Genomic DNA, 10,530 nt, shown 5'->3' with positions numbered 1-10,530 from the left:
AGCAGCCGGCCCGCGGCGCGCGGCCGAGTGGGGTGCACGGTCCGTGCGTGGGTGTCTCGGCTCGGACGGCGCCGGTGGCCGTTCGGACGTGCCCGGCGCACGACCGCCGAGCGGCACGCACCAAGCGCCGGCTGTCTGTGGAGGGAGTCCAGGAACGAATGGCTAGAGCGCGCACTGCCGCCCGGGCGCCACGCCCGGTGGTCTGGGGCGGTGCCTTCTGTAACCCCGAGAACCCCTGGGCGGTCGGGGCTTGGCATGGCGGCGGTGGGAAGTGACCGGGCCGGGCCCCCCGCCATCCTCCCCTCCTACAAAGCCGTGGGCTCCAGAGAGGGAGGGGTGCTGGCGGCCTTCCTGTCCTGGGTCCACAGCGCCTGCCCCGCTCGGCCCACCCTAGGCATCGAGGAGCTTTGTCAGAAGCGAGAGGAGTTGTGTCGGCAGATCCAGCAGGAGGAGGATGAGAAGCAGCGGCTGCAGAGCGAGGTGAGGCAGTTGACAGAGAAACTGGCCCGAGTCAACGAGAACCTGGCGCGCAAGATTGCCTCTCGCAACGAGTTTGACCGGACCATCGCAGAGACAGAGGCGGCCTACCTCAAGGTGGGGCCCGGGGCACAGCAGGGGCCTGCCTGCAGGGTGGCCCGGGGGCGCCCACAGGCAGAGGCAACAGGACTACAGCATGGTCAAGACTACTGTGGAGTGACAGAGGGGCTGCCCGTGGGGCCCGGGACGCCCCAGACCCTGGGCAGTGAGTGGCAACAGAGGCCGGAGCTGACCTCGTCCGGCTGCCCGGGGTGCAAGGAGGGGGCTTTGGGCTAAAGGCCCTACTGACTCTGCCCCACCCTCCCGTCAGGGGCTTCCTCTCCCTGCTTCTGCCCCAGGCCTGGCCGGGCTGGTGGGTGCAGAACTGGACTGTGGGAGCCTTGTGACGGAGGGACAGGGACAATCATCTCGTGTGTCCGTTTCCAGATCCTGGAGAGCTCGCAGACTCTGCTTAGTGTCCTGAAGAGGGAAGCTGGGAACTTGACCAAAGGCACAGCCTCTGAGCAGAAGAGCAGTGGAGGCAAGGAGGGAGAGCTGATGCGGCCATAGCGGGGAGGGGCCTGCCTCCCCTCGGCCCTCAGCGGCCCCACCCCCAACAAGCCTGTCTTCAGAGCGTCTTTATTCTTCACGGTAGCAGCTGCCTCCTTTCACTGTCTTGGGTGCCAAGCGGCTGTTGCCCAGCTCCACCAGCCCCAGGTGACAAGCCCTGGGCGCAGCCCTCCAGGTGGGGGTCCTGGCTCTGTACTCACAGGATATGGGGAGAACAGGCCCTGGCCTGGGTCAGTTCCTCTCCCTGCTCCCTAGTCTCATCAGCGCGGGAGCCGCCTCACCTTGGTGCCCAGGCCAGGGGAGTGGGGGAGGGGCTGGGACCCGTCCCCTCAGAGCTTGCCCTGGTGGTCTATGACTGTCAATAAAGATTGTCTTTGTAAAGATACCCTACTGCCCTGTCCTGTGTTGTGCGTGTGCGATGCGGGACTGCCGCATGTCCCCAGAACCAACGTGAGCCCAGCTGTGTGGCCTCTTGGCAGAGGAGGGCCTGAGGTGGTTTTCCCTGTGACACGCCTTGTTGGTTTGGGGGACAGTCGAGGGTACCCTTGAGCATCTCCTGTGACCTTGTTATCCACTCTTTCTCCACATCAAGGCTGCTGGCCCCCTGGCCCAACTCCGGCACTTAGCCTACCCTTCGGGTGGCCATAAGTGGGGCGGGGCCTGCCCCCAACAAGCCTGTCTTCAGAGTGGAGAGCTGGAGGGCTGCGCCCAGGGCTTGTCACCTGGGGCTGGTGGAGCTGGGCAACAGCCTCTTGGCACCCAAGACAGTGAAAGGAGGCAGCTCCCTCCTGCCTGTTAGTCCTGGTCTGCGTGATGCCTTATTGCCCAACACAAGGGTTGGCCCAGGGACGTGCCCTCCAGCCAGGGCTGTGCCCAGGAAGACGCCCTCCAGCCAGGGCCGTGCCCCAGCTCCAGGATTCTAAACTTTGCTCCTCTCCACAGCCCCACCACTTCCCACTGTCCCTGGTCACACCTGCCTCCAGCCTACCCCTGCCTGGGGCCCAGCCCTCCATCCCAAGGCCTCTCTTGGACTGTCTCTGTTGGCCAGTTAGCTCCTATGGGGGTCCCTGCAGCTAGGCAGGTTTGGGAAGCATGTACTGGCAGGGTCTGGAAAAACCTGGGCCCACTCCCCCCAGAAAGACACTAAAAACACTCTCCTCCTTCCCAAGTTTGGCCAAGCAGCCTTTCTCACTGGCTTGACTCTTCAGGAGCAATGCACTTGCATCCATCGCCTGGGTTGTAAGCAGCCCCAGCTGCCCAGCTCCAGGCCGCTGCTCAGCAGGCAGCGCTGCGTCTCCCGTTACCTCAGGATCTGCTGGGTTTTCCTGCCAGCTGCTAGCACCGACCCCAGGGAAGTGGGGAGCCTGCTGCAGCCTGGCGGCAGGCTCCTGCAGCTCAGGCAGCTTTCCAGGCCCCAGGGGAGGCAAGATCCCCGAGCTGCCGCCTGCTCTCATCCCCTTCCAGGCGCTTGGCCTTTACAACTGCTCTGGTCCAGCCAGAGTGCCAGAGCCCAGGGGGCAAGCCCAAAGCGCCCCTCCCCCACAGTCCCCACTGTGTCAGCCAAGAAACCAGAGGGGCTCACAGGGGGGCCTCGCCCTGCCAAGGGGGTGGCTGGGGTGCAGGACGCCTGGGGCTATGGGAGTGAACGCCTGGACCACCAGATGGCAATGTGTGGGGGTGCCACACAGGGCCACCCCTATATCCAGGCTCCCCGCTGCCAGGGCTTCAATGGTGCCCCACCGACCCCACCCCTGCTCCCTGCTTCTCAGGCCACGGACCACACGGGGAAGGCAAAGGCGGCCTTGTCCAGTGCTATTTATTGACTCCATCGTCAGAAGCAAGAAAAAACTTGCTGTTCATCACAAAGAGGGTAGGCTGAGGTCTGCAGTTGGGGGTGGGGGCTCGGAACGGCTGCAAGTCCCACGGAGGACAGGCCTCCAGGCTAGCCCTTCACACATGCACCAGATGCCTGCTGGCATGGTGTCCAGCAGGACCCTGTGCGTCCCCCACAGACAGCGCCCCCACACCAGGGCTGGAGAGCGAGTCTCAGCTCCAAGGGAAGCGGGAGACCTCGGTGCCCTAGGCTCAAGCCAACCCCAGGAAGGAAGGGTGGTCTATGATGGGGCACAGCCCAACAGGGCAGCAGGCAGGGGGTGGGGGGAGGGTGTTCAGAGTGAGGGGTGGGGCTTCTGGGCACTGCCCGGCTCCCGGGGCTCAGCCTTGGCCATCCTGGCAGGACCGGGGTCAGAAATAGAGGGCTGGTTCACTTCGGAAGTCTGAGAGGTCATTCTGACTGGCAGGGGTGAGCTGAGAGACAGGGACAGAGAGGAAGCCAATGGGACTCATTCAGGCATTAGAGACACCCCCCACCCTGGCCCTTGGGTGTTGGCCCTCCCAGCCGCAGCCCTGCTCACCATGACCTCCTTGGGTGTGGGCTCCACCTCACTCGGGGCCTGCTCCAGCGTCTGCTCCTGCCATTTGCTGAAGGCCACGGAGTGCTTTGGAGTGTAGCCGGACAGGCCTGCGGGCAGAGAGGCACACGTGTGGACGTGTGGCGCAGGCTACCCGCTGGGCCGCCCGTTCCCTCGCGTGGGCACTCACCTGAGCTGCCCTCTGGCAAGTGAGGGCTCTCGGGCCCCACGCTGTTCACAAAAGTGGCTCGGGGCAGGAACAGCGAGAAGGGCTTCTCCACCACTCCCTCTGAGCTGGACTCCTCCTCCTCCTCCTCCTCCTCCTCCTCCTCCTCCTCCTCCTCTTCCTCCTCCTGCTCCCGCTCCTGGGCCTCAGCCGCCTCCTCCTCCTGTACCAGGGAGCTCTCGGGGGGGTACTCAAACGTGGTCTGCAGGTGCTTGTCGTTGAAGGAGATCTTCATCTAAGGACAGGAGGCACGTCAGCAGGGCCCTGCTGCCACCGGGTGACTTAAGCCAGACGGACCCGAAGGGGGCGGCAGGGGTCGTTAGCCCCAGGCAGGTAGTGGGACATGCCACCAACCCTTCAGGAGCCGAAAGGTGGAGGGGCCGCCCCTTATCGGAGACAACTCCTTTACCTGCACCCTGCAAGTAGGACCCCAGGAAGGTTGGTCTGGGTGCCCGTGCAACCCAGGGCCAGTGTGTCCGAACACCTGCCTCCCAGACCCCGCCCATCCCCCTTCTCACCCCAGGCCCACGGTCACCAGCCCCGCCCAGGGGCCCAAAGTCTCAGGGTCTCCATAAACCTCTATGGCAGCTCCTAGGGCTGAAGGGCTACCTTTGCAGGGGCGCGCCAGCCACTAGAGGCTCCATGCAGGAGCAGGGGCTCGGTGAGACGGCAGGGGACCCACGTACTTGGGCGCCCTACCTCCTCAGCCACCAGCAGTGTCTGCTGTGGCTGGGGCCTCTCTCCAGGACCAGGCTCACAGCCCGGCTTGCTAGACACCTGAATTCTGCTGCCTGCACAGCTCAGATGTGCGCCGCTGCCGGGCAGGACGGGGCGCCCCCAAGGCCAGGCCCCGGGGCCCCTGTGAGGTGACAAAGCAGCATGGCTGGCATATTCCAAGCCCTAGGAGAGTGGCACCAAATGCCATCACCCCGTTTTACAGACCGAGTCAGAATAAGACCAAAATGGCACCCGAGTGGGGGTTGTGGTGACCCTTCCCTGCCACCTGGGTGGTCCATCTGGCCCTTGTCCACCCTGCCCACTCTGCAGGCTGCAGAATTCTGTGCATGAGCAAATCCTCTTCTCTCCCAGCGGCCTCAGAGTACAGACAAGCTGCTTCTTTGGAGAGGAAGTGAAGGCAGGTGCAAACCGATGGACCCTCGCGCCCCCTGCCCCAGGACTCCACTCCCCACAAGAGCCACAGGCCCACCAGACTTGCTCGGCAGGGCTGGGCCAGGCCCGGCAGGGTGGTAAGGAATACGAGAGGCTCCAGCCGGCAGCAGATGGGAGCGGCCCTGCAGGAGCCCGAAACACTAAACTCCTGAGCACAGGCCTCCAGCAGCTCAAGTTCCCCCTCCTCCCCCGGAAGGAGCCAGAGGCAGGAGCTGGGCCCCAAGGCGGAGAACATGGGGCCCAGGGACAGCAGGACATGCAAGGGCCTCACAGGAAAGCTGGACTTGCAGCCCAGGTAACAGAGGGGCCCCCCGCACTGGCCTCAGGGGGCAGTGCTAGGCTGAGCGAGTGGCCAAAAACAAGGGCACATGCTCTGCACACCCTCCCCCAGCCCCACACGGTCATGGGCACCCTCAGCTCCCGTGCTTCCCCATCTCAGCGTGGCTCACACACGGACACCTGCTGGGCAAATCTCAGGCCCAGGCCCAGTCCCCTGTGCCCCGGCCAGCTGCACGGACCAGCAGTGAGGGCCGTGCGCGCACAGGCGCAGATCACCTGAATCAGGCAAGACCAAGAAATACTTCCTCCTGTCACTTCAAGGTGCACTGTTCCTCAGCCTGCCCTGTCCCCACGGCAGGCCCCACCCAGCACTCAGCTGCCACCCCCCCCCAAGCCTAGCAGGACAGAGGCTCAACCCAGGGGCCTCCCCCTCACCCAGGGCCCCATAGTGACCGAGGCGTCCAATCACCCCTGGGTACACAGCATCGTCCCCAACGCCCCTGAGCCCTCCAGGCCCATCCCCCACCACCGAAGACACAGGAAGGGCTGCCTGCCAGGACCCGGCCGGATTAGCGTGCCCTCATTAGTCCACATGACCGGCTCCTAGCAAGGAGACCGAGGGGGCTGGGCACACACACAGGCACTGAGCCTGGCACAGCCTGGCCGGGCAGGGGCAGGGCGGTGCTCACAGGCCACTGTCTGTGCCCAGCTGGGGCCCAGGGCTTGGGTCACATCCGCCTCCCTTTGGTCTCCACACTCCACGGCCTGGTGGGGCTCACAGGCCTCCTCGTGGGTGCAGCTCTCTGAATCACAAGACACCCTGTGACAAATGCTGCTGGGGAGGGGCCAACCTCCAGATCCCAGGCAGATGGGCCGGGCGCGGCCAGGGCCTGGCACTTACACACACCTGGCTCTCGGGGACTTTGCCCTCTGTGCCAAGTGTAGTCGGCAGGTGGGTCCTGGCTTGGCCAACCTCCCGGCTCTCACAGGCCCTTTGTCCCCCTCACCCTGCCCTACCCGTCCACACCCAGCTTGGATTACCGAAGGGTGTCCACCCTGGACTCTGGTCCGGCAGCCGGCTTCAGCCAGGCCCCCTGCTGGGGGAGCACCCGCCCTGCCCTCACTCCCTGGCGCACACCTGCCTCCTCCCACCCCTGACTCAGTCTGCGTTCAGGGGGACAACGGGACCACCCCACCCAGTCTCTGCCAGAGCTCCCACACTGCTTCCTGATGCCCCAGATCAAGGGCAGCCCCAGCCCAGGGCAGACCCCCTGGCAGTGGGGCAGCTGGGAGGAGTGGGAAGGGGGAGGAGGGAGGGCAGAGGAGACACAGCCATGACACCTCGGAGGTGGCGGGCGCAGCACTCCACGCCGGCAGGGAGGTGGGGTCACTAGGAAGAGCCAGTGGGGAAGCAGGTGACTGCGGGCAGCTGCACCACAGGTCTGGGGCCTGCAGCGAGGCTGAGGGCCAAGCCCCGGTCAGCAAAACTGGGGTGTTGGGGTGCTGTTATCCACAGGTGAGGGCAGATCGCCTAGGTGTCACAGATCGAGCCCTGGGGACACTGACACACTCAGGCTGGGCCGAGAACCATCAGATAAAGAGGTGAGGAAAGCAAAGGGGAGGTGAAGGCACCACCAGACGAGCAGGAGCCTGGCCAGGTGGCATCTCACAAAGAGGAGAGGCCCTCAGCACCAGCCCACCAACCCCGAGGGAGGCAGACGTGGAGTGGCTGGGCAGTTCCACTCAGCAGCACAGCCTCGGGGCTGGGGCAGAGGTGAGCGGTGAGAGCCGCACAGCAGCCAGCCCCTGCTTGGCCGTTAAGGGAGGGACAGAGAGCATCAGCAACTCTGCCAAGAGACGGTCACATGGGGACGAGCGCCCCGCCGACAGGCCTCCCCAGCACACTGGCCGGCTGGGTGCCCCCACCACCAAGACCCAGCAAGGTCAAAACATCCTACACACACTTACCTCAAGGGCAGGCTGCCCTGACCCCTGCCACCCAGACAGTCCCTCTGCAGAGCCATATCTCACCTGTCCCCTGGGAAAGACCCCAGCACCTCCCAGCACTACCCTCGTCAGCCATTGGGCCCCAAGGTCCTGCTAACCTCCGACCATAACGTCCCTGGTGAAAATGGGGGCAAACACAAGGGTCCAAACCACAGGCTGGCTGGAGCGGTATGGATGAGGCGCAGCCCAGGGCCTGCAGGAATGGCCAGAGGACAACCAGGGGGTGGACAAGACACAGGGGACGGCCCAAGCCAGCGGACTGCTCCGAAGCACTGGGCAGCCCCAAGCTTCTGTCCTGCTCACCAGGAGCTCTGGCTCTTCCCAGGCAGGGCAGCTGGGGTGGGGGTGGGGGAGTGCTCACAAGCCACGGTCACCTCCAGCAGGTCATGCTGCTCCGGCAGGGCCCTCGCTAGGCCACCTGGCCTTGCCAGGTACCATCCATCTGGACCCCCAACCCCCTCAGGCTGGCGCTGGAGACCGGGCCAGGGCCTGCTTCCTCCCGCCCTCTCACCCCAGCCCTACCACACATGACCCCCACAGCTCTGGCCCTAGCTAGGGGCCAGATGAGCGGGCTCTAGGAGCAGAAACCAGCACTTGATTCCTTTCCCACAAGCTCCATGACCTCCTGCCACCCTCGGGTTCCCCATCTACCAAGTGGGGAACTGTTATCACCTCCGATACTTGGGGCCAGAATGGAAAGGCACTGCCTCCTAGAGTATAGGATCAAGAGGCAGGAGCAAGGGGGTGGGGGGGTTAAAGCCTGGTGGTGGGGCTGACCACCATGTCCAAGGGTAGGAGCGAGGGTGGGAGAGTTGTGGCCCATAGCACCAGAGAGAGGATGAGTCAAGGTCAGGCAGGCAAGATGGGGCCACCGGAAGTACCAGGGGAGTTGGGTGTGGATGCCTGTCTCAGCAGATGGAGCTGGCAGGAGCACTGATGCCCTCGACCAAGGAGGAGGGCATGATACATGGAGGAAGGGCAGTGTCAAGTCCAACCCATGTCATAGGGAGGAGGTGGCTCCTGTGATTGGACAACCAGCAGACATGGGAGGGGGGCCTCCACCGCCCCAAAGCAAATGAGGATGGTGGCAGAAGCAGCCTCAAGGGCACCACCGGCTGACGGAGAAGCCTGCCAAGCACCATCTTGCTTCCGGGGGGGAAGACACATCTGCCCCCATGCCTGCGGACCGGGTGATATGGGGCTGGCCTTGGAATTTGCCCCAGGGCCCAACACAAACGCTGGAATGACCAGGAAGAATCTGAGGAACGTGTGTGCGCGCGCGCACGCGCGCCCAGAGGGTTCCGGGTCACTGGGCAGCTGAGGACTGAGGCTCCAGCAGGGCTCCTGGTCTTGCATCTGGGTCTCTCTGCCTGAGGCCCATCCTCCCCAATGAGAGGGAAAGCCTACACTGCCCCCAGCATCACACCCCAGTCCTGGCACACACACTAGGAGTTCAATAAACACTTGCATGAAGCCGGTTCTGCTGAGCTCCAGGCCGGCGTGCCTTCTGGGGAGTTGACAGCCCCCCACTGAATGGCTCCCAGTGCCATTCCCCTAGGCTGACAGTGGGGTAGGGATCTGACCACACCCAAATCACAGGCCTCCTGCCCCTTCCCACTTCTGTCCTGGCACCTGTGACCCACGGAGGCCAGGACTCCAAAAGACCACACCAGGCTGCACCCTCAAAGCCAGGCCGGAGTGGAACCAACAGGCCTGGACTGTTTCTCCCAGCTAGACCCGTGGTGAGACAGGCCTGCCCTGCCAACTCCAGATGGACCCACAAGAACAAGCAGGCAGGCATGGTGCTGGCCGGACTGACCCTCCCCACCCGCCTTAGGAGGTACACCATAAGCAAGCTGTCGCCTCTGAGTCACTGGGGCTCTACTGGAGCCCAGACCAGGGGTCTCCTCCAGCCCAGCACCGCCCCCCACCCCCCCACTGGAGCTTGCATGGCCTCCCAGCCCAGCTCTCCTCTGCCCCACACGGAATTCATCCCCGAGCCAGGCCAGCTATCCTAGGAAGTGGGCACCTGCTATACCCACAGCACGCGCTCCGTCCCAGCCAGCGCCCCTTCCCCTATGGCCCCTGCTGACCTTCTTTCTTGAGGAGCCGGCCTTGGTGAGACAGGATTTCTCTAGGGCCAGGTAGCCCCCAATCACCTCAATCTCGTGCACAGTGGGATAGCGCTTCTTGAGAGCAGTCCCCAGGGCAGCCGGAGTCTCTGACAAGCTGCCTGCCTCCTCTTCCTCGGCCTTCTGTGGCCTGGGCTCCCCGTTGGCCTGCAGGGACCCTGGCTTCCTCGTGGGAACCACGGTGAATGTGTTGCCACCTCGGTGATGGAGCCCCGATGGGTGCCCAGGCCCGGTGGGGTGCGGATGAAACCAAGGGGGCCCCCCGGCTCCAGAGCAGGGCTGTTTGGCTTGTTCAGGGACCTCATCCTCCGAGTCCACCTCATCAATGAAGGTGACAGGCAACCCTGGCCTCCCAGGCTCCCCACCATTCTTGGCCGAGCCGGGAACCCCAAGGCCCTGAGCAGGCTTAGCTTCAGCAGCGGCCAAGGGACACAGGGGCGGTGAGGACAGCCTCGGCTGCCTAACAGCCTGGTCCACGAGGGCAGTCGCTGGCCTGGGGCACCCCCCCTCCTCGACCCCCAAGGGGCTCCTCCCTCCAGCAGGCACATTATCCCTTCCAGGCACCAGCTGGGCTTCGAGCTCAAGGCTTTCCGAAGCCCAGCCAACCTCTCCCTCTGGGAGCCCCCCAACTCGCCTCCCTTCAGGAGGAGGGGCCCCAGAGGCCTTGCGCTTGGGAATAAACACGAAGGAGTTTCGGGAGTTCATACGGAGGCTGGCCAGGGCCCGGGCCTGGAGGTCCCCAGTGGGGATTTGATCCATGTCTGGCTTGGAGGCCGGCCGTATCTCGAAGGAGTCATTGGCGCTGGTGGCCGCAGAGACCCACTGGCGCTGGCTGGGAGTGGCACTGGCAGAGTTGGGCGTGGGCAAGGCCAGGGACGCAGCTGGAGTGGCACTGGGGGTCCCGGGGCTGGGGGGCGGGTGGACGGCGGGCTCCCCCGACTCCACCTTTGGCTTCCACTCGCCCGGCCCAGGTGCAGAGCCCGCGAGGCCGTTGGCAGCACTGGTCCGGGACTCGGGGGCCGCAGGCCCGTTGGGGAGCAGACGAGGGCCAGCGCTGTGGTCTAGGCCCCGAGGGTGGACGGTGAAGGAATTGCTGCTGGTCTTCTGCAGGAAGTCGCTGCGCCGCGCCCCGGGGCCCTTAGCGATGCGCTCAGGCTCGAAGCAGGCGGCGCGTTCGCCCACGCGCGGGGCTGCGAGGCCGGGAGCCGGCTGTGGCGGC

At 64.8% G+C, this 10,530-nt stretch overlaps 2 protein-coding genes across 2 annotated transcripts in view; one reads left to right on the top strand and one right to left on the bottom strand.

Moving 5' to 3' along the window:
- Positions 1–44: 44 nt before the first annotated feature.
- On the top strand, positions 45–1,471 carry SSNA1 (SS nuclear autoantigen 1). Its single transcript, XM_029920287.1, has 2 exons — positions 45–594; positions 964–1,471. Exons 1-2 carry the CDS (start codon positions 256–258, stop codon positions 1,084–1,086), a joined length of 462 nt encoding a protein of 153 aa, XP_029776147.1. The 5' UTR covers positions 45–255; the 3' UTR covers positions 1,087–1,471.
- Positions 1,472–2,884: 1,413 nt separating this feature from the next.
- Positions 2,885–10,530, bottom strand: part of TPRN (taperin) — a 10,025-nt gene continuing 2,379 nt past the window's right edge. The window contains exons 4-7 of the mRNA XM_029920971.1: positions 9,273–10,529; positions 3,688–3,958; positions 3,501–3,607; positions 2,885–3,393 (exon numbers count right to left, since the gene is read on the bottom strand). Of these exons, the coding sequence (XP_029776831.1) occupies positions 3,331–3,393; positions 3,501–3,607; positions 3,688–3,958; positions 9,273–10,529 (1,698 nt within the window). The 3' untranslated portion in view covers positions 2,885–3,330. The remainder of the gene's footprint in view (positions 3,394–3,500; positions 3,608–3,687; positions 3,959–9,272; position 10,530) is intronic.

This window comes from Suricata suricatta, chromosome 13 (genome assembly GCF_006229205.1).
Source record: "Suricata suricatta isolate VVHF042 chromosome 13, meerkat_22Aug2017_6uvM2_HiC, whole genome shotgun sequence".
Classification (NCBI taxonomy): domain Eukaryota; kingdom Metazoa; phylum Chordata; class Mammalia; order Carnivora; family Herpestidae; genus Suricata; species Suricata suricatta.
This window is presented reverse-complemented; position numbering and strand designations above follow the sequence as displayed.

Bases quoted from the DNA above. Each gene is read 5' to 3' on its own strand.
- SSNA1 (XM_029920287.1), top strand. From the start codon at position 256: ATGGCGGCGGTGGGAAGTGACCGGGCCGGGCCCCCCGCCATCCTCCCC. The intron at 595-963 runs GTGGGGCCCGGG...GTCCGTTTCCAG, and splicing joins CAGAGGCGGCCTACCTCAAG to ATCCTGGAGAGCTCGCAGAC.